General features: G+C 47.0%; 9 protein-coding genes across 9 annotated transcripts; 4 read left to right on the top strand and 5 right to left on the bottom strand.

The window, feature by feature from the left end:
* Positions 1 to 6: 6 nt before the first annotated feature.
* Positions 7 to 2,110, top strand: GGS22DRAFT_157535 (uncharacterized protein). Its single transcript, XM_047960514.1, has 2 exons — positions 7 to 643; positions 700 to 2,110. Exons 1-2 carry the CDS (start codon positions 55 to 57, stop codon positions 1,659 to 1,661), a joined length of 1,551 nt encoding a protein of 516 aa, XP_047821421.1. The 5' UTR covers positions 7 to 54; the 3' UTR covers positions 1,662 to 2,110.
* A 1,716-nt stretch (positions 2,111 to 3,826) lies between these two features.
* GGS22DRAFT_157534 (uncharacterized protein) lies at positions 3,827 to 5,371 on the top strand. Its single transcript, XM_047960513.1, has 4 exons — positions 3,827 to 4,331; positions 4,409 to 4,461; positions 4,518 to 4,605; positions 4,669 to 5,371. Exons 1-4 carry the CDS (start codon positions 3,943 to 3,945, stop codon positions 5,267 to 5,269), a joined length of 1,131 nt encoding a protein of 376 aa, XP_047821420.1. The 5' UTR covers positions 3,827 to 3,942; the 3' UTR covers positions 5,270 to 5,371.
* A 1,799-nt stretch (positions 5,372 to 7,170) lies between these two features.
* Positions 7,171 to 9,639, bottom strand: GGS22DRAFT_157531 (FAD binding domain-containing protein). The gene is made up of 2 exons (XM_047960512.1): positions 8,833 to 9,639; positions 7,171 to 8,666 (listed from the first exon to the last, which is right to left on the bottom strand). Exons 1-2 carry the CDS (start codon positions 9,206 to 9,208, stop codon positions 7,330 to 7,332), a joined length of 1,713 nt encoding a protein of 570 aa, XP_047821419.1. The 5' UTR covers positions 9,209 to 9,639; the 3' UTR covers positions 7,171 to 7,329.
* Positions 9,640 to 12,345: 2,706 nt separating this feature from the next.
* Positions 12,346 to 14,150, bottom strand: GGS22DRAFT_178620 (prephenate dehydrogenase; the record flags this gene model as incomplete). Its single annotated transcript, XM_047963589.1, has 5 exons — positions 12,346 to 13,239; positions 13,289 to 13,437; positions 13,489 to 13,600; positions 13,655 to 13,715; positions 14,068 to 14,150. 5 exons carry the CDS (start codon positions 14,148 to 14,150, stop codon positions 12,346 to 12,348), a joined length of 1,299 nt encoding a protein of 432 aa, XP_047821418.1.
* Positions 14,151 to 14,540: 390 nt separating this feature from the next.
* Positions 14,541 to 15,895, top strand: GGS22DRAFT_111534 (RCC1/BLIP-II). The gene is made up of 2 exons (XM_047957966.1): positions 14,541 to 15,799; positions 15,870 to 15,895. The coding sequence occupies exon 1, from the start codon at positions 14,612 to 14,614 to the stop codon at positions 15,734 to 15,736; it is 1,125 nt and encodes a 374-aa protein (XP_047821417.1). The 5' UTR covers positions 14,541 to 14,611; the 3' UTR covers positions 15,737 to 15,799; positions 15,870 to 15,895.
* GGS22DRAFT_111537 (Rad9-domain-containing protein) lies at positions 15,795 to 17,655 on the bottom strand. Its single transcript, XM_047957967.1, has 5 exons — positions 17,314 to 17,655; positions 17,123 to 17,260; positions 16,923 to 17,067; positions 16,065 to 16,867; positions 15,795 to 16,009 (listed from the first exon to the last, which is right to left on the bottom strand). Exons 1-5 carry the CDS (start codon positions 17,425 to 17,427, stop codon positions 15,854 to 15,856), a joined length of 1,356 nt encoding a protein of 451 aa, XP_047821416.1. The 5' UTR covers positions 17,428 to 17,655; the 3' UTR covers positions 15,795 to 15,853.
* Positions 17,656 to 17,961: 306 nt separating this feature from the next.
* GGS22DRAFT_157521 (uncharacterized protein) lies at positions 17,962 to 20,110 on the top strand. Its single transcript, XM_047960511.1, has 3 exons — positions 17,962 to 18,232; positions 18,293 to 18,798; positions 18,954 to 20,110. The coding sequence occupies exons 1-3, from the start codon at positions 18,093 to 18,095 to the stop codon at positions 19,943 to 19,945; spliced, it is 1,638 nt and encodes a 545-aa protein (XP_047821415.1). The 5' UTR covers positions 17,962 to 18,092; the 3' UTR covers positions 19,946 to 20,110.
* Positions 20,111 to 20,182: 72 nt separating this feature from the next.
* Positions 20,183 to 22,314, bottom strand: GGS22DRAFT_198805 (uncharacterized protein; the record flags this gene model as incomplete). Its single annotated transcript, XM_047966184.1, has 2 exons — positions 20,183 to 21,901; positions 22,153 to 22,314. The coding sequence occupies 2 exons, from the start codon at positions 22,312 to 22,314 to the stop codon at positions 20,183 to 20,185; spliced, it is 1,881 nt and encodes a 626-aa protein (XP_047821414.1).
* Positions 22,315 to 23,543: 1,229 nt separating this feature from the next.
* Positions 23,544 to 25,853, bottom strand: GGS22DRAFT_111519 (alkaline phosphatase-like protein). Its single transcript, XM_047957965.1, has 3 exons — positions 25,760 to 25,853; positions 24,473 to 25,658; positions 23,544 to 24,422 (listed from the first exon to the last, which is right to left on the bottom strand). The coding sequence occupies exons 1-3, from the start codon at positions 25,760 to 25,762 to the stop codon at positions 23,836 to 23,838; spliced, it is 1,776 nt and encodes a 591-aa protein (XP_047821413.1). The 5' UTR covers positions 25,763 to 25,853; the 3' UTR covers positions 23,544 to 23,835.
* Positions 25,854 to 26,847: the final 994 nt, after the last annotated feature.

Below are 26,847 nucleotides of genomic sequence, written 5' to 3'. Positions count from 1 at the left end.
ATTAAGGAGGAAGGATCCACAAGGTCTTTTTAGACCTTAAGCCATCGGTTCAACATGCCACACAGGGTAGTAGATTTCTTCCGGTCTTCCAACGACAGCATTCACAACATCAAGGCCTCGGTACAACGGAGGAGTAACCCTAACTCAAGATCCGCCTCTAGAGAACGGCCCACTCGCCACTCATCTGCCGCATCTTCGGTACTAGAGGACGTCACCGATCACAACAACGCACAAACCCCGATTTACACCGCACTTCCCGTAAAGATGTCCGAAGTAAAGGAAAAGCTGAAGGAGAAGGAGTCTCACACGCATCACCGTCTGAGTTTCCCGAGCTTGCATCTCGGCAGCTCTAAGGCTTCAAAGGAGCAGCCTCAAAACCCTAATGCGTCGCTCAGCTGGAAAATTGAGTCGCCCCCTGCAGTAATGCACGGCGAACCGGAAAACAGCACAGGCGCATTGGTATCCGGGCAATTATTACTGGACGTCAAGGAAGAAGGCTTCGAGGTTGATAATTTCTCGGCCAAATTAGAGATTCATGTCGTGCAGAAGAGACCATTTGCCGGTCATTGCCAAAGCTGCTCAAACCAAACGACAGAGCTAAAATCCTGGACGTTCCTGAGTGAGCCCACAATCCTCACCAAACGTAAGTCCCCTTTTTTTCCACCTCCGACACCGGCACTTAACTTACACGACACACAGGCATCCACGAATTCCCCTTTTCCGTCTTGTTAGATGGTCATCTACCTGCATCGACTGACAATCCAGTCGTCGCTATCCGGTATGACTTCTCTGCCGAAGTCACACCGAGGACATCCGGTCCTGCAATTAAGTTCACCAAGAACATAGACGTAAAACGGTCACTACAGGTCCCAGAGCTTCCTCATCACAGCATCCGCATCTTCCCGCCCACCAACATCGCAGCCAGCGTGCACTTCTCGCAGGTCATGCATCCCATTAGCACCAACACAGTTACCCTCCGTCTGGATGGCGTCGTCAAGCACAACCCCGATGCAAAGAGCGTAGAGTACTGGAAGCTCAAACGCCTCTCCTGGAAACTCGAGGAGAATATGGAGACCGTAGCACCAGCCTGCGACAAGCACGCGCCCAAGGATCCGGAAACTGGTCTTCCCACGAAAAAAGGATCCAAGCGCACAGACTCCCGTATCATTGCACATGCTGACATGCATACTGGATGGAAATCAGACTACTCGCCATCCGGATGCATCGAAATGGAGATCCAGTGCGCGCTACCGCCAGCTACCAAAGCTGCCTGCGATTTGAAGAGCGAGGACGGGACAGAGGTTACACACCAACTCGTCGTGGAGATGGTCGTGGTCCAAGAGTACGCACCCACTGCGCACCCTAAGCATATCACGCCTACGGGTGTAGCTCGTATCCTGCGCATGCACTTTGGTGTGGTGATTACAGAGCGAGCGGGCCTTGGTGTCAGCTGGGATAACGAGGCACCCCCAATTTACCAAGACGTTCCCCCAAGCCCGCCTTCCTACTCTTGCGATATTCCCTACGAGAGCGTCGAGGATTTGAGCTTGAGCCGGAGGAGCGCGGAGTCGGGTAGAACAGCAAGTCCGGCCTACGAGGGGCTAGCGCCGCCGACGTCACCAACACCACCAGCATTAGGAGCCGATGATACCGCGCGCTAGGAAACGGCGGATCAGAGGCGATGCATACCTGCGAGATGGGTTTTGAAGACCTCGAAGAGGAAGATGAAGTAATACTAGCTACGGCTATAATTTTTTTTCTTTGTCATAAGATGATTTTTGATAACGAATTATACCCCACAAGGCGATGGCCCCGAGAATGGGCTAAGTCGGAGCGCTTCTTGCATTGGAAGAGGAAATTTTGAGACGCGAAGATTTAGATTTGACTTTTAAAACCTCCAAGGACACCTTGGTGATGGATTTTACTTGGATAGGCATTACATGAATTGAAATGTGATGAAATGGGACGGAGTTTGAAGACCATGATCTGGTCTGAGATAATAAAAGATGGTTGGGAATATTTGAGGTCTTGACTCACCTCACAACTTGCCGCTTGCTAGGAATGCTTGCGATGACACATTTTATAGTTAATATTAATGACCAGAATGATATGGTATGAGTAATTTGAGATGAAATGGTGTATGAATTGAGAGTTTGTGATTATTGGTGACTTATATCGTATGGCATATTGGTTTGGTGCGCGATGCTCCTTTTTAGGACGGTTGTGTCCCACATTCCACAAGCGCCCTAGCTTGAGATACGCGGGAGTGATAATATATTAAGAGTACCTTCCCGTCCATTTGGATATGTAGGTAGGTAAGATACCTAGGTATCTACTGCCGTATATTTTCAATATGGGTCCCTGTCGGGATAGACATGATGAAAATTATATATATCAGAAAATAAAAATTTGAACAACTTTTTTCTTATCGTTTTCAGTCACAACCGTGGAGATAATAGCTTTGGTAGTCGTGTTCACCCATTGCCCAAGATCACGGCGACGTCACTACGTCATTCTAGAAGGCTCTCCGTCGTCGTACTAGCCAGACGCAGGTACGCAGGAAATTCAACGCTATCTACTCTACTGAGGAGATGATGCGGCATAGAGCATGTTTAAGAGACAACATGCTTCTTCCATGGAGGAGCCAACACGATCTTGAGCTAGGTAGCAAAGTTCCTCCTCCTTGTCCAAGGCAAGAAGAAAATAAGCAAAGAAAGACCTTTCGCGTATGGGGAGTGAATCCCATTTAAGCCGAGTTAACTGTTGAAGTTCTGATGACTTTGCCACGAGCTTCAACGCGTTTGCGTTCCTGTTTCCGCTGGTGAGTTACCCATTTGGTCTACCGCCGAGCATGGCATTTGGATGAGACACAATTTAGAGCTATGTCAGTTCTTCTACTTATCTCTAAGTTTGCGTTTCTAAATTTCGCAAATGAATGTGAATATCCGCTTCCAGATACGAATATAGGTTAACTAACATATATAGCATACTACAAATAGACACCGTCGTCAGTGACAAGGTCGTAAAGACTTACAGCCAGCTTTACCGGATCTTGCTGATCTAGTTCGTACCTGCCCACGCACTTATATTCAGTCGCTAGTTCTTTCCCATGCTAATGTATTAACAAGAGAGCACGACGGAGTATTGTGGGGTCGTTGCGTTTTTTTATATCTGTTTGATTTAACGAAAAAAAAACAAACTGAGGCTAGGAATTTCATGTAGTTGTAGAATTAGGTGTTCTAGAAATTGCTTGGAAACGTTGAAAGAAAGAGCAGAAAGAGAAAGTATGAGTTCTCCGCAGACATTTTGCTCCTCCCCCGCCCCCTTTTTTTTTGTGACGCTTGGTTGTACATAGGTACCTAGTACCTTGGAGAATCAAGGATTTGAACTTATAGGGCGAATATGACGATATAGTAGGTAATAGTAATTGAATTCTAATTGGAATCTAATGATTTGATCTAATCGTCTTATCACCGAAAAAACATGGGAAGCCTTTCTTCCATTTGAAACGACAATTTGAGCACCTAAATTTATATGAGCTCATGCATCAAAATACTGATTATCTAATTGGAAGTTTTGAGATTTCAACCAACCACAGCCCGAATGATTGATAAAAGTGGGGTGCTATTTCACACATAGAAGTTTTTCAAGAGCACATCATATTATAGGTGCTTGCATATCTGAATTGATCGACTTATAGAACATTCTGAAAATTACCAATGTGTTCAATTGGGGTGATTACGAAATGTGGAATATAAATGTGCAGCAGGAGGGCGCCGACGTAACCTTTCAATTACGCCCTTTTGTCGCCGCTTAACTCCGATTACGCCATCAACCTTGCCTAAGTCGGCAGCATTGAAATCGAGGCGGGGAATTTCATGTCCAATTTGTACCACAATCGACACAATTAACAATCCTCAACCTAAACTGCAACTCCGAGAAATGAGAAATATTCTGCAAGAAAACCCATCAGGCACTGCCGACGCGGAGATGTCGTCGAACAAGGATCTGAAAGGGCACAAGCTGCTAATGCTCGTACCCTGGGAACCGCCAACGGGGTACATTGACGGATTACACAAGACGTTTCCCGGTCTGGAAGTCACACACGCCAATTGGGACACGTGGAAGGAGAGTTCTTTACCAACCCATATCGATGAGAAGGATTGGAAGACCGTCACCATTCTCCTCACTGGTCCAAAGTTCCCTACCAAGGAGGCGGCACCAAACCTCAAGCTAGTACAACTCCAGAGTGCGGGCGCAAACTACATCCTGAACAACCCGCTATTCACAGATACAGATGTTGCTTTTTGTACCGCGAATGGCGTTCATCCGTAAGTCGTGACACCCTCATTCAATTTTGCAGTATGTAGAAATCGTTGTGAAGTTGACATTGTTCTACTTGTGATAGACCTCAGATTGCGGAATGGGTCATAACCACATTCCTAGCCTTTCAACATCACAGTGAGTTATTTCTAGCATGAGAATCTCGTAGTGGTATCTTATTAATTCATTCCCAGTTCCGCGTTTCCTTAATCAAATGAAGGAACACAAATGGGTGCGTAGCTTTGACGACTCAGACACTCAAGATGCCGTCAACCAGCGAGTGTAAGTTCATAGACTAATTCTATAAGTCCACATATGAATTTCGAAATTGACAGCGATCCGCAGCGGTATCTTTGGATATGGAAGTATCGGTAGGCAGGTAGCGCGATTGGCTAAAGCCCTCGGGATGGATGTCTACGCCTACACGAACAGGCCCAGACCCACTCCCGAGTCACGACGGGATAATTCCTACATAGTTCCCGGCCTCGGCGACCCGGATGGTGTTCTTCCATCAAAGTGGTTTTCAGGAACTAAGCCGGAGGAGGTAATCGAGTTCCTGTCCTCGGATCTCGATCTCCTAGTTCTTGCCGTACCCCTGACGCCTCAGACGCAGGGGCTGATTTCGGCCCCGCAGCTCACGGCTCTCAAGGGAAAGAAGACGTATGTGGTCAACATAGGACGGGGTCCGGTCATCAATACCGGTGACTTGATAACGGCTCTTAACGAGAACTGGATCCGAGGAGCTGCCTTGGACGTAACCGATCCCGAACCCCTGCCCAAGGAACACCCTCTGTGGGATGCGAAAAACCTAATCATCACGCCACATGTCAGCGGTAACTCGACGAGCTATAATACTCGTCTCTTAGATATTCTGAACATCAATCTCCATAGACTGAGCGAGGGTAAGGGGTATTTGAATAGAGTAAGCAGGTCGAGAGGATACTAGATTTATAGTTCGATAGGTATTCCATTCCAATAGACGGTTCAGGTATAACTTCCAAGTCAGGGTAAAGAGAAAGGAAAATCATCAATACATATTTCACTCAAACCCATGATGCTTTTATATGTGCAAATGGAACAATACGCAACGGCGATATGGATATTCATAGCACTGTTACTTGTCTCTGACTCAGCGATACATACTTCATCTTAAGTTACAAGAGCCCTCTTATTCAACAACACGGAACTGCGTTACATAATCTACAGCACTACCGAACCCCAATGGGCCACTCCTGGGCGAGAAGAAGATGATGCAAATTATCAATAACGCAGCTAATGAAAACCGGGCGTTGAATGCGACCCTCTCTTACCAGACGTTATCGGCGACCGAATGGAATAGTCCACTAGGAAAAAAATCCAAAGCAAGAGGCTTGTTCGACACTATATTTATCTTCCAGCAATCTATCCCGAGGGATGTGGACCAGATCACGCTTGAGGCGATCCTAGATACGATGATGGGTATCAACAACGATGTGACCGAGTCGGCTTCGCTTGTCGATGAAAAACCTGGGGTGCTGGATGCTCTCGACCCAATCATCAATGATGTTTGTGATCAAACTGGGGGCAGTAAAGTTGACCGACAACTCCAAAAGAACGTCGACATCGTGTAAGTTGGGCTACACACTATCACCGCCTCACTAGATATTATCAATACCTTCTCCATGCCATTGTCTAGCTCATTCCCACCCCCCAAAAATGTTATAGTATGCGTAAAGGAAGCAATCATACAGGAAATTGATATTTATGATCCTCGTACTCAACAATCAAAGTCAAGGTCACAAGCTGATATACCGTACTCGACCGAGGGGGCGTTACCTCGCAATCATCTGGAAGTCAGAATCAACAGAATCAATCAGACGAGCATCAACAAAGCGAACGAGCGATTGTCTACAATACTTATCAAGTCACAATATAACACTTCTCATCATTTTGACCCAGTAAAAGTTCTCTTCGTTATAACTCACTGGAAGTTTCTTACTCCGGCGCCTATTTCATCATATCCCATAATGCCTTGCCAATTTCAACGAGACCAATGATAAACCGCGTCAAACCCCCACAAATAATAGAAAACACAATTAGCTTCGCCTGACTCGGAGTAATAGATGAGAATAAACTGGTTAATGATACGATCTCTGGTTGGCTAAGTATTGTTCATTAGCAATTCTATCCACGACATAAGGTTCTTAGTTTATACTATTAAGGATATCAACTTACATGGACATTGTGGTGGCGGTGGCGGTGGCGGTGATGGTGACGGTAGTTGTTGCTGTGTCGACGGTGGTGATGGTGGTGGTGGTGGTAGTGGTGATGGCAGGGACCGCAGGACACGAAAAGATTGTACTTGTCCTGTTCTCGCTGTTATTGAAAGAGTCTAAGACTTATGGAAATATCGAATAAAAGCACTTACATATCTCTGGGAGGTGTGGAAAGGGAGGCGAATGAGAAATCAGCTTGTTGAGATAGTTGTGTCGCCATTTTTGCAGTATGTGGAAGATCTGGAGAGGAAGGGAAGAAAAGAGAGATTGAAACAGTCCAGCGTTCTAGCTAGAATTTATGTCTACCTCTAGATCTCAACCTTAGGATTGAGATCTTAGGAAGGAACACATCATTTTGTCAAGCAGGTGGTTGTCATTTCAAAAGTTACTTGAGTTTATGGAAGGGGGCATTGAACAAGCACTTAAGGTTCACAGCATCTAGAAACTGCATGTTAGGCAATTGCGACCTCCCAGCGGATTATGCTAGGGAGAGTTATAGCTGTTAATCTGCGTACCTAGTACCTATGTCAATTATCCTATGCAGTCGCCATATATTTGGACCGTATTTGGTGTTGACAAATTTATGTAGGTAGGTAGAGCAAGAGGAATGTAGATATCAGGAAGAACATTAAATAATTACCAAACGTATCAAGAAGAAACAGGTCAACTAAAAATTGCGTAAAGATACATACATACATACATATTCGTTCGTCATCACACATTCGCTCACTAGGTAGATAGGTTCCAATCCTCAAGACCCTAACAGTTCGTCCACAATCGCTCGTCCCGCAGCTCTCCCCGAGAAAATACAGCCACCGAGGAAAGTCCCCTCGAGGGAGTTGTATCCGTGAACACCACCGCCTCCGAATCCAGCCGCCTCGCCCGCCGCGTATAAACCTGGGAACTTCTCGCCATTGGCCTTCATCACATTGCTTTCGAGATTCGTCTCGAGTCCTCCGAGAGTTTTTCGCGTAAGCAGGTTCATCCGCACTGCGATTAGGGGCCCGTGTTTCGGATCTAGAAGTTGATGTGGCGGCGCAACACGGCTTCGGGCTTCAGCCCAGTAATTTCGGCCGTTGCGGATCAACATTGCCTGTGAGTCCTTGCAGTATTCGTTTACCATCTGTCCGTCGCGTGTCTCGACGGTTTCCCTAATCGCTTTAGGGTCAAGTAAAGGCCCATTTACAGTCTTGGCGAGCTCATTCATGCCTTCGACTAAGTCCTCGAGGTTGTCGCGCACAACGAAGTCCTTGCCATGCTTTTGGAAGTTCTGAACGGGCACGGTTCCCTTGGAACTGAAAAGACGGTTCTTGAGTACCTGCCAAATACTCTTCGATGATATATCGGGGTTTTGCTCTGAACCCGAGAGAGCGAATTCGCGCGCGATGATGGTTTGGTCGAGAACGAACCAGGTGTAGTCGTAGCCTGTACTGCATATGTACTTGAGTGTTGCTAGGGTATCACATCCAGGATAGAGCCAGGGAGGAAGTCTCTTGCCAGTCGCATCCAACCATAGAGAGGAGGGCGCCGGCAAAACGCGGATTCCGTGGTCTGGCCAAATAGAATTCCAGTTCTGCAAGCCTTCGGTGTAGTGCCACATTCTGTCGCGATTGACGAAATTGGCGCCAGCCTCCTCGGCGATCCCCACCATTCGGCCATCAACATGCGCCGGTACGCCGATGACGAAATTCTCTGGTACTTTCGGTCCTAGACGGTCCACAGGCCAAGCCTTTTTCACTGCCTCCACATTACCTCCAATACCTCCAGACGATACTACTATAGCTGCGCCGTGTAATTCAAAGTCACCGACTTCCGCCCTGGATGTCTTCACTCCCCTAGGCGATGCATCTTCCTCAAGGACCTTTCCTCTAACCCCAGACGCTCTGCCATTTTCATCGACCAACAGCTTGTCCACCCTATGCCTAAATTTGAATTCAATTATCCCCTTCTTTGCTGCTTCTTTGACAGGATCGGCGAACACACGCACGATCTCAGGTCCAGCGCCCCAAGTAATATGAAAACGCGGGACCGAATTGCCGTGGCCGTCAGCCGTCCCATCGCCACGCTCAGCCCAGCCGACATTGACCACTACAAAAGAAAGTTAGCGATGCTTTGCGGGGGAATTTCTGGCGGTTATGTCAATGGTTTAGGGGTGGCTGTACTGAATTACAGGGCCTTTGTCATGTCCTAACGCATCATGCCAACATCCGAGACAGAGTGGGGAAAGAAAAGCAACTAGAGGAAAGGTACATACTGAATCCAGCGCCACGAGCCTTGAGATACTTCTCCATATCGTCCGTAGCGAAATTGACAAAGGCTTCAGCCCACTTACTCGGCCAAATGTCCTCGCCGTCGAGACGGTCGAAGCGCGCCGAGCCGAACCAATCGCGCATAGCCAACTTCCGGCTATCCTTAATCCCCAAGCGCCGTTGCTCGGTCGAGTCGACGCAGAAGATACCGCCAAGAGACCAGAACGCCTGTCCACCGAGGTTCTGTTCTCCTTCTTGGTCTACTATCAGTGTTCGCACGCCACGTTCCGATAGCTCGAAAGCCGCGACCAATCCGGCTAAGCCACCGCCCACGATAATGACGGGGAGCTTTTGCTCCGAGGTTTCATTCTCAGCTGCCATTGTTGTCGATCCTGCCGCTCTTCAAAATTGAGGATTCTTAAATGGTGAATATACAATTGCAGCTAATTATCTACTGGCCTATACATTTAGATGAAATGCGCAGTGGAACGTGAGAAAGCAAAAGATGAAAGGGACAAAGGGGGGTGATTAGCTGGTGTAACTTGATGTATTATCAGGATTTGGTCGGAGCATTAGGGGTGGCTGAAGCCGACGTGGAACTCCGTAAAGGCCGTTCCACTTTTATCCGCCTCAGTAAGAACCCCAGATTTTCTCAAGTTCACTGCCCTGGCTGCCTTCCTAAATAGGTAAATACCTAGGTCCTAACGATTAAGACTTAACCCGTTACTCGTTAGAGTCGTTGAGAATTTACCATTTTGAATGTTCAATAGCATGGTTAAATCTCGCTGACGCTTTATACCGAAATCTCTATTTCAAAATGTACAAGTCCAATTGGTCCATGTGAGAAACGTTACGAGTGCACCTGAAGGATTTTGAGGTGTAGGGCGAAACTCGGTACGGTGAACGGCGGGGTTACAGCGGTAATAGGGTAACGGTAGGTGCGCTTACACATGTGCCGAGGCTTGTTCCCTCGAATGATTATCACCATTTCTCTCTTCACCTTTGGCCATTTGAGAAACAAATATGTTTATCATTTCTTGTCATCTGATTCTCGCCTGTTTTGTCTTCAATACGAGAAAGGAGGCGACATTCATATTGGATGCATCTTTCAAGTAAAATATTGACGCACAATCCAACTCAATAACACATTATCATGATACCAATATGTCACACCCTGCAAGGGCTAGAATGAGGCATGATATAGTGAGCAAAAGCTGAGGTTGTTCTTATTCTTGGAGTTGTTTCTAATTAGCTACCTAACGTAAGTAGAAGAAATCACTGAAAGCGTTCCTTCAGCTTAATTAAGTACCTAGTAAGCAGTTTCTCCCCATTTAAGCCCAGAAAATATTGTCTTCATTATTATTTATAGGGTGCTCATTCCGGTGCTCCTCTCATTATATTCCATGCTGCCTTTCCAACTTTGACCAGCCCGGTAACGAAAGGCGTAAGACCTCTGCAAATAACAACAACTGAACACAGCCTGTGCGAAAGTCAATCGCAGGCGCTCGGTCTGATACAAGGTACACGATTACCTTGTCGCTGAGGTTCGTAACGGTTCCCCCAAGGTATGACGTCCAGATTGGCTGTGGGCTTGTGGGTGGTATGGGTGTTTATCGTAGGCGACTTAATAAGATCCATACCGGAGTTCCTCCAGTATCTATTCCCGAACTTTACTTCCTTGTTTATATCGATTCTTCTTGTCGGCTTATTGCGGTAAGATAAGTTTACTACCGCGTTTAAATATGTTTACTATATAAACCGAGCGCGAAGATGAAAGTTGGTGCGGAATATGAGCCGCTTTCCGTTAAGATATTCGACGGATTGGATATTATATACTTATTCAAGAGAATCGGAATACGCTTTTTAGTCTTTCCTTAAGGCTTTCGAATTTTCGAGGACTATGAGTTTATATTCTTTGGGATTCGAATTCTCCTAATCCTTGACGTGTTGTCGTTGGTTAATCATATCCGTAGTAAGGGTTTCGTTGGCGTTTGGTACTATGGCGAGGTACCCTAGCTCTAGCGCTTGTTCGATATCGGGACATAAAAATAACCCATTAAAGGCGCTTGGTTATTAACCCCTTCTTTGCTCCCTCCCCGAAGATGAGATTCATGTGCTTGATAGAGAGTCATCGCAAAAGATATCTTGTGGTTCTGACGCCATCCTAATGGTGTTTACTAAGGTCGGGCTTGCAAGATCCTAGCAAGTTGTGTTAGCACCCCGAACTAATGGCCATCGTTTACGATAAACTATACCGCTTTCCATGACACGGAAGAGATCTAGACGCGAGGTTCGGTGTCTATTGCGGCCATCCTGGATACTCCTCGAGTGTGGTGTGTGCGGAGTGATGGAGCGGATGAGGCGAGCCTTTGAACCCCCCCCCAATCATAGTTGCTGTTCTTGCAGTGCACTTACTAACAGAAGTCATCGATGCCTTTAGGAGAAGGAGGCATTGTTCCGAATCCTGACACCGCGTCTCTTAGGACTCGCATTGCTTCCCGGAAAGTTGAATCTAGCTCCTTAGGTCCTCTGTAGATTGGGACTTTCGCCGAGTCCCATCGTGTTTTGCTTATTTTTTACTCTGTATTCACTATTGTTAAAGGAACCGAAAAATAGGCACCGGGGGTGGGTATACTTACATACCACCACCAGGAGTCGCGAGGGGAAGGCAAACGACCCGAGTGAAAATTGGGCTGTCAAGGTTCCGTAATGTATATAATTAGTAGGGTATCTCCCCTCGCATGATTTCATCACAATAGAGGTGTAGTAATATAATTGATGTATTGGACAAGAAGTGAAGTTGACATAGGAAATTTGGTCGACACTATCCATGCTATGTGAAAGATGGCTTGAGGTTAATAGGAAATGAATGTATAGGTTCTGTTGGCGAATATGATTGATCCGAGGAGCGAATGAAATTGATTGGGGTAATCATTGAAGATGATGTTCGAAAGGGGGATGGACAGTAGGGGTAAGTTCGTGGTATATATATATATACGCATTGAAGCGTTTCTCTATGCCTTATGAGCTAGTTTCGTCATTCGATGTTGCCTTTCAGTCTAATTCAATTGCCTCAAGAGAGGGAGATGGGGTAGTTCCAGTTTCCCACTATATCATGAAGGTAGAAAATATAGGCACCTACACGATACCTTGGTATAGAGAACATTGAATGTTTATCCAACTTTGAGTTTCTTCTGGACATGGAATTAGCTCATATGATGCGCAAGATAATTAAATTCAAGGGTTGAACTATATACTTAGGTAGGTACTAGGTACTAGGTAGTCTAGCTGTGTTGAAGTAAGTACGACTATTATGGCAATTATTTGGCTCCGTAAATGTCTAGTTGTCGACATCGCGCCTGACTGAGCATGAAACGACTCGTGATAGCTCCTGAGGAAACTGGCGTCATACTCCAACGAGCAAGTAATCGCGTAAAAAACACAATGCATATGCATAAACCGCAAATCAAGGTAGCCAACCCATCCCATTACCCCCTAGATAGTCCCTTACCACCAATTTAATTCTTCGTACTTTCCAACACCGCCTTAACCATCTTGTTACCAACCTCTACAGCCGTCGGAAACCTCTCCTCAAAGAATTTCTGCGTGACCATGAACCTCTCCCTCCACGTCTCAAAGTGTCCCAACCCAACACACTCGGCCCATCCTCTTGCCGCAAATGTGAACTCAAGGTCGTCGCTCCTGAACGTGTTATCCTCTACTGCAATCCGCAGCGCCTCGTCCAGCCGATCCGGGTCCCGGAATAAGTGTTCGGTGACGCCTAGCCATAGGCGGAACAGCGGCGTACTACAGATCATATGATCGTATGGCACAATACCCAGGGCGCTCCAACAATCCACCATCGCCAGAAGACTTAGGTGATTATTCGGTAAGGGCTTGCTATCGGGTCTCGGTGCACCCAAGCTAAACTGATCCAACACCTCGTCCTCAAGCAAAGGTTTATCAGCCCACTTCGGTTTATGCTCCTTCCCAAACACCTTCTCCTTAGCACTTAGGACACGTGCCCGTAACTCATCGAGGTGTCCGCCGAGCATCATCTTGTACAGCTCCGTGACGCTCTTCGCGTACTGGTCGATCTGCTTGCGGGCCTCGGGGTTGAGGATGGCCAGGCCGGCGTAGACGTGCCACTTCTGGCTGTAGATACGCATAGTTAGGTTGATCTTGACGTTCTCGATACCGCCCACGTAGCGCGTGTTCTCCCATGGGAATTGGCGCATCGAGTGCCACGCCTTGCCCATGCTAAGGAAGGCTGCGTGCGTTACGGCTTGTGTATCCGCCGTGATGCGATCGTGCTCGTGCGCTGACAGGTATACGTGCTTCGACTCAAGGCATTTCAGGACGGTTTCGACTTTTTTAAAGGAGCCTCGTGAATCACGATGCTTGATTATGACCTAATCGCGGTAAGCAGGGGAATAGCTAAACGTGCCTTAGGATAGTTACTAATGGTTGATCTTTCGTATCGACTTTTGGGCCATGTAGAGAATGACAAGAGACGATATCTACGTCTGCTGGGAGATGGTCTTCGAAGGCCTTAATCTCGGGATCTTTACACGATGTCTGGCCACCGACGATGGCACCGAGCTTGGTTGCTGCTCATACTTAGTTACGTCTCTAATCAACTTAGATATATCATCTCATACAAGGGCCATACTCGGCGACAACACGGTCGATAGCCGCAGCTTCTACGCTGTAGATGATATAATCACTTGCGCGGGATACGAGATGGCCATTTCGAAGAATTTGTATATTGCTCTAGACACCTCTCAGCATGGGCTACGTTCTGAGAAGGGAGCTATATATATGTACCCTGCTGGCGAACTCCTTCTGCAGACCATCATATAGCTCTTCTCTATCACAGGCTATCACTCTAGCAAATAGTGTCGTTAGTACACCAGGAAAATGCTTTGTGAAATTACTAAAATCTGTAGACCACATGTTAGCAGACTGAAACGAACGTCGATATCAAACGAATGTGGTGGTGTGTTGAAGCTTCAGACAAGAAAAAGTAAGGTAGCTGAGAAGTTACATCATGGAAAGCGATCAACCGCCGGGAACCAGAATGGTCGACCCCGACAATTGAGGGCAATGCTCGAGCCAAATGCACTCAAGTCATCATATGCGAAGAAATTGTGCTAGATTAGAAAATTTGACTTACCAGGTAGATTGAAAGAAGTTGGATGCTGAAGACAACAATTGCAGCCATGTTGGATACGTCTTACCTCCAGCCCGCATCGCTAAGCTTCTGCGCATACATCTTTCCCATGTCGCCCATGCCAATGATACCGACGATGAATTTCTCCATGTCGGGAGACTCACTAGAGTTGCTGTCTGTTGCCATGGTCGACGTTATTTTCCCACGGATATTGACTAGAAAGAAGTCATAGGTAACAGAGAGTTCACATTCTTTATATCTTGCGCAGCTCCGACACAGGATCAGATGAGTCAGAGCGCGGTCAAGCTTCAGACTGTGAATTGCTCATGGAACCTTGGAAAATTTAAAGTGAAGAAACAAGAAAATTTCGGCCACGCTTGAAAAGATATGGAAAAATTAAGTGGACCTCGCGTTGGTGGGACGGCTTATCTGCTAGGTGCGGAACAATTCAATCCCGGAAGGAAATGTGGCTTGTGTAGATCATCGATTTTCAGCCACTACAATCAGATCCACCAATGAGAAGCTAAGCCACAAGTTCGGGCATCTCACGGTCGACTTGTGTCACAGCTCGTACACAATTTCATGACTTTCGCACGGTGATTTAATCAAGTATGGACGGCCTCTTCGCACTCGGCTCAAACGGGTCGGGCCAGTTGGGCATAGGGCACAAAGAGGACGTCTCCGTACCAAAACAAGTCGAGTTCGCCGGCGAGGCTCCTAAGGACGAGGTCGTGCAAATTGCTGCGGGAGGCAATCATACCATTCTCCTTACGAAATCCGGAAAAGCATACTGGTCCGGTGACTCGTCAAGTGGCGCCTGTGGAATCGTGCAAGACACTGAAAATACGGAAGTGTCTAAGTTTCGCGAACTAATCCTCTCGAACTCGGAGCGCCTTGGCCCTGTCGCTCACGTAGCTTGTACCTGGGACTCGTCTGTCCTCGTTCTGAAGGATGAGAATAACAGGGCGACGCGAGTCTACATGTGCGGGGTAGCTGATATGGGATCGGCAAGCGCAAACTCGGAATCAGCCACTTCCGGAACGCCGCATTTACTCAGTGGTTTCCCTCCGCAAGGAACAGAAGTACAAAGCCTTGCTACTGGATTTAGGCATGTTATCGCCTTATTAGACAATGGGGACATTTATGGCTGGGGTAACGGGCGAAAGGGTCAACTAGGAGAATTAGCTGATACGGCTGATTTAAAAGGTGTAATACACCATCCTCAGAAAATCAATGGAATTCCTTTCAAGGTATCTCGTGCCGTATGTTGCCAGTATACGACCTGTCTCATTAGTGAGCCTGGAGATGGTCGGATACTTGTTCTCGGAGCAGATAAATGGGGACTCAGAAGCGCCGCACCTATTGAGATACCTAACTGGAATATGATAGGCGCAAGTTGGGGGAGTATTTATATCCTACAGCGAAACGGTCAACTCGTCGCGTGGGGTCGGGATGACCACGGCCAGCTCCCACCCCTGTTACTTCCAGAAATAGAGAATATCGCTGTTGGAAGTGAGCATGTTCTAGCGTTAACTAAGGACGGTGATGTGTTGTCCTGGGGTTGGGGTGAGCACGGAAACTGCGGGCCACAAATCGAGAAATACGGAGATGTCAAGGGACGATGGAATATATTGGCATCTCTAAAGAACTTGCCGGAGGGATCCAAGATTACAGCTATTGGAGCTGGATGTGCTACGAGCTGGATCAATATTACTACAGAAGGCGTTTACCTCTGAACTATTATTCTACCACAGTCAGACTTCGAAGACCCACCTAATCAGCCATAGCCTAACCTCCAGGTACTCGCCCACAACAAAATGAGTCGTAAGGACCCTATGTACCTGCATAGCCCGCTAATCATTAAAGAAGCCAAATTTACGAACTTGCGAGAGTCGTTGTGTCGGTTCAAGATGATAAGGAGGGGGTTCAGTCGCGTCATTGGTACTCGGTCTCTGGGTGTTCTGATCTGCCATCATATTTCTTCTATTCGTGGCTGGTTGGTCTCGGTTCTGGAATGATGTCAGCCACCTTGATGCAAACAACCAGATCAAAGGGGATACTCACAAAATCTCCACTGACATCCCACTCAAGACGGGCATTTTCTTCCTCGTCTTCATCTTCGCCGACATTCACAGGATCCCACTGTTGTTCGTCATCTTGAGGCACGAAGAGAGACTCGGATTGCATTGTGGCCGGAGGTGGTCGTTGAGAAGGACGGGTAATCGGTGGTCTCAGAGAAGGAACAGGATCGACTCGTGGCCCCTGTGATTTGGGGGGAGGTATACGAGGCGCCGGTGTAGATGCATGTGATGCGGCTCTACTAGTAGAAGCCTCGAGCTGAGGCGGCTTCGCCCCTTTAGCACCACCGCGGGTCTTCTTGGCCTTCTGGCCGGGTGCGCCTCTTTCGCCAACCGTCATTAGAAGGAATTCACAGCCGATTCCATCACCTTCATACTTGAATTGCAAAGGCTTGGACGGGATCGAATAGTACGCTGAAATTGGGCAACCGATGAATCCCGCATGCTGGATGATTGCTCTAAAGTCTTTGACGCTGATGACGATATGCAACTTATCCTCTTCGACGACGAAATCCTCGAACTCATCTCGTTCGACAGCAATAGACGTGTGGAGCGGCTTTTTCAGCACTTCCTCGCCGTTTTTAACTTTCTCGGTGAAACATGTGAAGCTGACCGTATCGTCGTCTTCTGAATGAATATCGAGATATTCTATTCCGGGACCAAAGTGGTCCATGAGCTGTCGCAGTGTTCGAGATGGAATAGACCAATGGTTTATTGCTTGGTCCCTATCAAATTTGGCGTGGACTGGTGGAGTGACTTCGAAGGGAAGACGGTATTTAGTTGTGATTCCTACATCCCCGTCAGCTAGTAGCGCGTGGTGGACTATCCAGTATGGATTACTTGCCATTTCGGAAGACGATCTTGGCGATGAACCGACTTTTCTTGCCGGGTTCGTCTACGATGGCGACATCGCAGTGTTCAATAACCGTGTCCTTCTCTCTGTCATGTCCACTATCGCCGCTCCTAGCTCTGAATAGAGACAGCAGAGCCTAGAAATACTCATGTAAGAATAGAATATAAGACATAGTTGAGTAAATTGCATACCCGATTGTACAACTTGCAAAAAAACTTTTCGCGGTTCTGAGGCACACCTTCAAAATGGTACTTGGAGAAGAAACGTCTAGCTTGAAAGGAGAAGGATGCATATGCCGACTTGGAGAGATTTAGAGTGGTGAATACTAGCTACGTAGAAGACTCAGCGACGGATCTCAATTAAACCAGAAGGACAGCCGTACCGTATCCTTCTTAGCCTCGAGAGAAACTTCTTCACTAAATTTACCGAGGCATGATAATGCATCTCTCAGAGCATTGACGCCTTCTTCGCTCAATGTAAAGTTCAGGACAGCCATAGCTTTGACTATCCAGAAGAAGCCGAGCTTCCCACCATTTCCTTTCGAATAATTTCTGAAATAGGCCGACTACTTGAATATAATAGGGTCGCGATCGATCTGATTGATTGGCTCTTATACAGATAGTCCTAGAGTTTTAATTCGAGGCAACATGATTGGTAATATATTCCGTATCCCATCAAATAATGATATAGTTGATTGAGTTGATGTGTTCAGCTAGAGTGCAGGGATGTTGAGTAATGTGGGAATACAGCACCCTAGCACCCTAGTCCACTATTAGTCCGCTGTCCAATCAAGGTCGCGTTAAGCTTATTCAACGCGTCGCGGGGTGCTAATCCGTAGCTCATACAGTGCTCCGTACGATGACATAGCCTTTCAATATACCTTTTCAATACTTGAAATCCCGATTGACCGTCGGCTTTTACAGAGTACATGAAGGTACTAGACAGTGCTAAAATTGACGTTACACGCGGTAGATTCAAATCCCGAGAATAACCTTACTTTGGAAGGTAACTGTAACATCAACGCTGCAAGACAGACTGCAATTGCCATGCATCTAGATTAACGAACCTTATAAATTTTCGACTTCAGACAAACCACACATCGCTTTTACACATTCTATTCATCTTCGTTGTTACTTGGAAAAATTTCCAACTACTCCGAAAATGAGCTCTATCTCTCTACCACAAGAGATATTTCTCTTGTTATGCCAGGAGCTTGCTGCACGTCGTGACTTCGGTACTCTTTTCAACTGTTCTCTCGTCAGTAAAAGGGTTGCCCCTATCGCTTTGGAACAGCTCTACAGGTAAGTCTTATATTAGTAATGCACATTTATACTTGAGTTGACAAATCTTGCCATCTAAAGCATCCAAGAATTATCCTCGATCAGCATCGGTGACGATTACAATAGACTCGAATGGTCGCGATTATGGCGATCTATCATCCTCTCCAGTATTGGGAAAACCGCATATCCATATTGCGTCTATGTCCGATCCCTATCAATTGGCAATCTTGAGGATTGCCTTTCAGATATTCCCCGGGACACACATGTTAGAAGTTTCTTTTTCGAAGGCCCTATGGAACAATTCCATCTGGTACGAGATGGACGTCTGTCAATCATGTCTATACTGATTATGTGCGCCGATTCCATCATAAAATGTATAAAAAGATCGGCAGATTCTGCAGGTGCAGCAGTAGCTTTGGAGCATTTAGAGGGGACTTATATTCCCCACGACGTATTGCCAGGTTGGATTGCACAACTTCGCGGTCTTAGATCATTGCGTATCAGAGACGGATCCGTACTAGGTCTCGATGCTGCCACAGCCATATCTCAGCATTGTCCTGATTTTACGGATCTGACTTGCTACTACTGGTAAGTTTGTTGAACTACCTACCTACCTACAGTATTCCGTTATTCATACAAAGACTAATCTATCTCTAGTATGTTACGACGCCTTTCACTCTTACCTTCTTTCATGCGTGACCAAGATCCGAAGACCTTCATAAGATATATTAACAGACAACAGATAGTAGTCCTGATGCCGATACCGATCTAGCCGCTTTCTTCCTAGCGCTCCGCCCGAATAGCCTTCGAAGTTTTGAAATTATTAGCAAGAATGAAATTGGACCGGCCGCGTTGACGGCGCTGAATACCCATTCGAAATCGCTCCGGAGTCTCTCGTTTAGAAGTATAAGCGCGCAAGCAAAAGCTGCTCTCCCTCACTTATCAAGTTGTACTGCTCTAGAAACTCTTGTTATCGAGAACAGGGATTTCTTCAACTATCAAGATTCAGATGACGCCGAGAGCAAAGAGGTACTCCAAAGGATCATTGCTTGGATAAGCAACTGTAAATCTCTTAAAGACCTAAACTTACGCATAAAGGATGCCTTATCCATAGCCAAGGGAGTGCTATTGTCGCCTGACATTCGCTTCACATCATTATCTATGGTGGATGTTGGACCCACGTCCGAAGCAATGGAGGGCGTAGACTGGACGGCGCTTGGCTCTCAAGATCGTCTCGAATCGCTTACTCTCGGTTCCGGAGACACTGGCGCAATCAGCTTCATCCAGTCCGAATTCCGATTGGCGGAGTCAATCTGCAATCTGAAGAACCTGACATCCCTAAACCTCATGCTGACGTATATTACCTCTGATGTATTAGAACGCATTGCCACATCGCTACCTAAACTATCCGAATTCATCTTCTCCGGCGACTCGATGACTGACTCTATGCTACAACCTCTGGGAAATATCCCCCAGTTAAAATTACTTTCCATCAACACTTTTACTTCTTTTAGTTTTGAAGGATTATACGAGTTTGCCATGAAGCTTAACAGGCCGAATTGTATGGGCATCAGGGTGGATATCTTGAACCAAATAGGAGAGCTCAAACTTAAGGAGTCCGACTACGCTCGGTTACAACAATACTTCGCGGAAACGCTCCAAGGTCGGATTGAGATAGCCTACTACCACGACCCAGACGAACTTCACGAGATGGACTTCTCCGACACCGACTAGGGAATTTAGACTGTCGGGGGCATGGTTATATAGTTGACCGTACTTACGTTTAAGAATCACATTATTCAGAGAGTCGGGATTTTATTCATGTATTATCAAGGTATCTAACCCATGTAGACGCCTCAGTTCACGTATTCCTAGCGTATCAGAGTAGGTTCTTTCCCATCAATAGGCAACTCGTGCTGCCGGTTTCCTCGGACTACACATGTCCGCGAGACCTTCTGTTGTGTGCTTAGCTTAGTTAAACACATCGCCGTCAGCCATGTTTTCCGCGCTCATAGTAACCAGAACACGATCATCAGAGTCATCGGAATCGTCAGAATCAGAGCCGTCGTCACACTTGGTAGAATGGTCGTCCTTTTCATCCTCCATCTGGGAGTGGGGAGTCGGAGACAGTTGAGTACGCACGCGACGGGTCATGATTTCGCGCTGGGCGTTAGTCAGATCCTGCGTCTCGGTTCCCATTCGACTTGTTCCCGCCGTGCCGAGTGGAGCGCCACGAGGTTGGGTGTGCGGCTGTCGGATACGCGCGAATCTGTGGGCGGTGCCGAACTCCGAGATGGACTGAGGGTAGGTAGGACCGTTGCCGGGCATACCGTTGTCGTTGGCGCTAGAGGTCGGGGCGCCGCCGATGTACTGGTTGTAGTAGTATGGCTGGCTTTCCGTGCCCGGGTGGTAGTACGGCGCATTGTTGCTGTTGGTGCCGATGCGGCTGGCGTCGCTGGTGTTGTTGACGTTGCGAGTACTGCCGATGTTGCCGGTAAGACGGGCACCGCCGGTGCTGTTACCAGTGTTGTTACCGGTACTAGTGTAGTTACCGTAACCACCGGTGCCAGTGTAGTTACCGTAGCTACCGGTGCCGGTGTAGCTACCCGCACCGGTGTGGCTACCGATACCGGTGTGGCTACCAGTACTAGTGTAGTTACCAGTGTGACTACCAGTGTAGTTACTAGTGTAGCTGCCAGGATAGTTACTCATGTAGTTACCAGTGCGGTTACCGGTACCAGTATGGCTACCAGTGTGGCTACCAGCCTGGTTACCCGTATAGTAACCAGTGTTGCTACCGGTACTAGTGCTGTTACCGGTACCAGTGTAGTTACCGATACCAGTATAGTTACCGGTACCGGTGTTGTTACCCACACCAGTGTTGTTACCGGTACCGGCACCACTATCACGGGCACGGTCAAGCTCATGTTCGCGAATAGCATTGAGCAAGCCATTGCCGGGGCCGGTGTAGTCGCTGCGACCACTGCCTGTTCCGGAACCGTAGCTTTCGGTGGGAGTGTTGCGACTGCTGTTGTCCTGGCGGCCGCTGATGCTGCTCATGTCAGAGGCTGGAGCCATGGCGGGGAGCCACGAGGGAGGCCAGGTAGCTTGGGGCTGGGTAGAGCGGTCCATGGCGTGGGTGGTCTTTGCCTCCTGGGGCTGACTCTTGGGGGCCTCGGTCTTGGCTCGGTCCCGGATGGGGTAGGTAACCTGCATCTTGGCTTGGTCTTGGATGGGGTGGGTGACTTGCATCTTGGGTTGAGCCTGTGCCTGAGTCTGGGCCTGGGCCTGGACTTTGGCGCGAGGATGGATTACCTGAGTCTGGGTCTGAGAAGAGCGAGGACCCTGGGCCTGAGTCTGAGTAGCACGATTCTGGTTCTGAACCTGAACAGTCTGGGTAGAGCTGGAGACCGTATGCTGGACAGTGGCCTTATCCTCGACCTGAGCCTGGGAGTGACTCTGGATTTGAGGCTGGGTATGGCTCTGAATTTGAGGCTGAGGAGGGGCGCTGCTAAGGATCTGGGTGCCGTTAACTCCCTGGATGCCGATACCAAGGGCAGCAAGCTGCTGCGTTATGAGGCGGCCTGAGGAAGCTGCGGACGCAAGGTCGACGTAGAACGTGTTCTCGCATTCCCAGCCACACCAGTGGTTGGAGACAACGCGAGTCGTGTTCTGGCCATTGGGAATGCACTGAGTATAATGTTAGTAATTGATTTTTTGAATCTTTACTTGATGCGTTTTTTTTTCGGGTGTGAAGGGAGGGGGGGCGGTAAAATAAAGCCATATAAACAGCATCGCGTCACGTTCCGCGCCCCATAATGTGGCTCATGGACGTGATTATAAGAAGTCTACCAAAATATTTCATAGGATGAGGAGACGTAGGAGGAAATAATATATGACAAGGGAAAAGAAAAAACAGGAATAAAAGACTTAGTACATACAGCAGCAGGCAGCTCGAGCTGAAGGCGCTGGAAGCCTTCAATGGTCCACGAATTAGTGTCGATATTGATGCCGGCCAGCCTGATGAACATTGGCTGGCAGATCGGACCCGTGGTGATCTCGGAGTGACCGCAACGGTACTCAATCAGGACGAATTGACACATGATGCCAGAATTCTTCGCGTATCTGTATGGCAAGATGGAATCAGAAATTTGCGGGAAAGTGTGTGTATTTTTAGCCGATGCTCAGCGGCTTTCTGCTTACCTGGCTACTCGTAGCTTGGGCGAGTATCTGTTGGTGAGGTGAAGATATCAGAAAAACCAGATCTTGAAAATTGTGTCAAGGACTGGTATCCTACCTGTGGTTAAGTAGAAAAGAGAATTCTCTGGAGACTGGGAGCGTGGGCTTGATTGATCTGTAGTAAAGAAAACGAACTCGGGACTCGAAGCCGAGACGAATCTGAACCGTCCGCGAATAATCGTCACTTCATGGCTTTCCTCGGGGATGTGTAAAGGGAGACGCGAAATTCTGGAAAGGGGAGTTTGTGGTTGATAACTTGAGGCACGAGGGTGTCGGGTATAAAGATGCGTCTACCGACTTTCTTGAGGTAAAGCTTTAGGGTATTAGAGGCCTGTCCAGTATAGCACTTAGCCTCACGGGTATGGTGGTCCTTCACGAAGACTACCTAGGACTTAGGTATGTCTAGGCTTCTGTGGTGTAGTTCTCGCTAGTTTCTAGTTGTATATATCACGCGTGTTTGGCCTATAGGTACAAAGGGTAAATTCACAGGTTAGGATAGGGGGCAGATACCACTAAAGGGGCATTTGTGTTACCCTATTCCAGCTTGTAGTGTCAAGTCAACGTGTAATTGTCTAAACACGGCACAATCATTCAGTGCCTACCTAGGTACTTAGTTAAAAACGAGTATGATACACATGTATTCTTTGATTCAATACATACCTAGTACTAGTTGTAAATACAGAGTAGAAGCTGACTAATAATTTTCGCTTCTGGTACAGTACAAACAGGCCTGTTCATCTTGTTTGTATGCTTGGGATGAAAGCGTAACCTAAGAAATATAGCGACATGTTATATAGGTAGGTTATATTATAGACCTAAAGGGCTCGGTAGAAGAGGAAGAAAGTAATGTTTATTCGCTAGTTCGGCCTTCTATAAGATATGGTGCCTTAGAGTAATATTAAAGGATTGGTGGTAGGAAGCTCAGGCACATCCCTAAGTCAACATTTGATACTGCCTTTATAATCACCGAGCTTACAAGTCGGCTACTATGATATATTCCTAATATTCATGCATAAAGAAAAGACCCGAACATTAATTGCGTAGAAAATGGCGGGAAAAAGCACATCGATGCTGAAAACTAAGGCAGCATCACTAGGCAACGCAAGAAGTTGTCTTCCCAAATGACATCCTTTCCGTGAGATAGCAAAAAGTACAAGCTTCAAATAGATTGAACTTGGTTATTTAACAATACTTCTTTTCGCCAGCCAAGTAGGAATATATTTATGATCTTAGTCTCGGTACAGCTCTGCTCGTGAACGGGTATCAAGTCTTTGGTATTAGTCACCTCTACTCATGCTATGAATGCCAACCTAATGAAGGAACGAATCCAAAAAATGCAGCTCTAGCCCAAAACGGTATAATCCAATCCCAATAAAGCCAAGATCTCATACTTCCACATCTGCGCTCATTCGTTGGGTCTCCATCGCCTCATGCGATACCCAGTGGTCCTCGACCTCGGTAGCTACCGTAGCGGTATCATCCATAAAAGAATCTTGGCCAATCATACCTAGCCTCTTCTTTGATGTCATCTTTTCGTTCAGCTCCTTAGTGATAGCGTCAACGTCGACGTTAAGATATTCCCTCAGGTATTTTCCTACGTCGGTGTTCTCCACATTACCCCGAATAGCGTCGGTACCGGGGCCGCCGGAGCTGTAGATGTTGACGTCCACAGCTGAGTGACCGTGTGTGCTCCAGCCAATCTGTGCGCGAATGCTAATCATGTGTGCGAAGGTATTTTGAGCCTGTTCTGGCTGGGTGGCCAGTGCTGTGAGTTCGTCGTCGGACGCGTCGTGAATACCGAGACCGGGAACGACGAGTTCTTCGTTAATGTACTTCTTGAGCTGATCGACTGAACCGATTGAAGTCTTTGATACGTGGCCGTGAAGTCGATGAGCAAGGTACTCTGATGATGATGAGGCGTTCGCTAATACGGCGGGATACCACAAATATTGTGGGTAATTGGCGTTGATCTCTGGAAACATGGTGAGCAAATATCTATCACGGTTAGAAAGATAGACTTACGTCGCGCAACAGCTAATCCACCTGTTTCATGGTCAGAAGTGGCAACTAGAACACCCGGCGTGCGACTTTCGTCTAGAAAATCTAAAACAGCTTTGAAAGTTCTGTCATATTCGAGGACTTCTCGGACCTGTGCAGCTGGATCGTTTCCGTGTCCGGCATGGTCGATCCTACTACCCTCGATCATCAAGAAGAAGCCTTGGTCACTGCCCTCGGTGGCCTTCTCAAGAGCTCTCAGAGCGGTCTTGGCCATCTCGCTAAGACTTGGGTAGATGTCGTTCATGTTTTGCCTATCGAGTTCGAATGGAATATCCGTATCGGCGAAAAGACCTAGCATGGGAAGTGGAACTTCTTTCTCGCCTTCCCAGAACTCATCAAATCCTGTCCGATCGCTGATGTAGTTCCAACCGTAATCGTTCTTTGCCATTTCCACAACATCAATATTGTCGGCTCGGCATCCGCCATCAGTCCCGTTCGGTAGGAAACGGCATCGTCCACCTCCAAACATCAAATCTACCACACGGCCAAGAGGCCCATTCCCAACCTCTTGTACAGCAACATCATCGTTTTGTGAGCGGATGTCGACATGGCTAGCAAAGCAAGCAGGTGTAGCATCGGTGATATCCGTTGTAACAACAAGTCCAGTCTTGTATCCAGCTTTCTTGGCCGCTTCGAGTACAGTGCCACAAGGGGTGGAATCGGGTAACATAGAAATAGCTCCGTTGTAACTCTTCATCCCACAGCTGAAAGCTGTCGCTCCGGCTGCAGAGTCGGTGACTAAAGAAGAACTGCTTCGTGTTCGGCTGCTACCCCAAAAATGCTTGTCAAGAGTGAGGGTATCGCTATGGTCGAGCCCTTCAGTGTATTGTCTAAAGCTCCGGGTCATCGATAGAGATGCGGGTCCCATGCCGTCAGAGACCATGAAAATTAGATTACGTTTGCCGGCAGGTTTTTCGAACGCGGTTTGTTGTTGATGCGATGCCCAGACAGCGAGAACTAAGACACCGGCGGTCGCGAGAAGTGCCCATGCGAATAAAAGAGATTCCCGTAATCGGTTATGCCATGCTCGGCCATGGTGTGTAGCTCTAGATTGTCCACGTAGAGCATCTTCTTCAGAATCGCTCAGCGAATTAGAATTTGCGTCGGGATCGCGACGATCGTCGGCGAGGAGAGGCGTCGTCGCATTAGCCTAGATAATCAAGGATATTGTCAGCTTAGTCTGATATTTAAGACACGTTTTTGTAAGAGTTTCGCGATGAAATTTAGGGTGTAAGTCGGCGGCATACTCACCATATTGATCAAGTTTCTTTGATCGTAAGGCTTTAGATAGGGAGAGGTAAGAAGGAGGTGAAGAATGAGATCTACCTACCCAAGATACATGTTGGGATAATGAAGGTTGCACAAGTCGGAGCTTATCATACCTACTGTTTAGGTTCGATAAGTCCCTGAAACGGGACTGCATGCATAAGCCCCACAACACGGTTCCCATGACGTTATCATGCGTACCTAACAACTAGGTTACATCGGGCTGTTGTACCAATATGAGACCTCGTTTAATTTAATAATATGGGTTTAGAGCCAATTACATAAGTCGTATCACTCTATTCAATTATCCCGTTTCCCCTAAAAAGGGGCATACCTGTATGGTCTTTGTATTTGATATTGAAGAGAATTGAATGATGAATTTTAATTTGCCTGTGAGTATACCTTAGGCTATGTGTCGAAAAGAGTGAATCTAAGGTGTCCAGATACTTTGGTCTTTTAAACTTCGTTGAGGAAGAATTGAGCTTAAAGGGGCAGATATAGCATCTCAAAATTTCAACTAGTATCTATACAAATATTCTTAATTTCTAATGTTCCTCATGTCGGGAATCAACTTAATTGCTAGGCATAAGAGATCTTTGAGCAGGTTTCCAGGGCTCTTTGAAAATCGATTCACAATATCAAGCATTAGGTACTCTCAAGAGAGTACAGATTCTTCAGTCCAGTATGCTTCTCATTAAACCTTGGGACATCGTTCGCGAACTACGTCAGTAACTTTAAGACACAAGCAACTCTCACTATCTCATTGACGGATTTTTGGGGATTTTTCTTGCGACATAGGACCCTACCTCAGGAACAAGATAATACTAACTAAGGATTATGCGCTTGGACAATGCCTTTGGATTCCGTCGCTTATCTCTCGTTATTTCTCGAAGAAACAATGCGACAATGTAAATTGTTTGTTCCTCAAGAATTATTCAATGGTGTTTGTTAACACTGCTTTGTGTATTAGCGTTTTTCGAGAACAATCCATACAGACTTTTTGTATGCAGTATCTCCATAGGGGTATAAGAGACTTAGATCCTGGTCTCAAACATCAGTCAGTTGATTTATTC

The sequence above is a fragment of the Annulohypoxylon maeteangense genome (assembly GCF_022496945.1).
Source record: "Annulohypoxylon maeteangense strain CBS 123835 unplaced genomic scaffold GGS22scaffold_4, whole genome shotgun sequence".
Lineage (NCBI taxonomy): Eukaryota > Fungi > Ascomycota > Sordariomycetes > Xylariales > Hypoxylaceae > Annulohypoxylon > Annulohypoxylon maeteangense.
The sequence above is the reverse complement of the archived record's forward strand: the minus strand, read 5'-3'. Positions and strand labels throughout refer to the sequence as shown.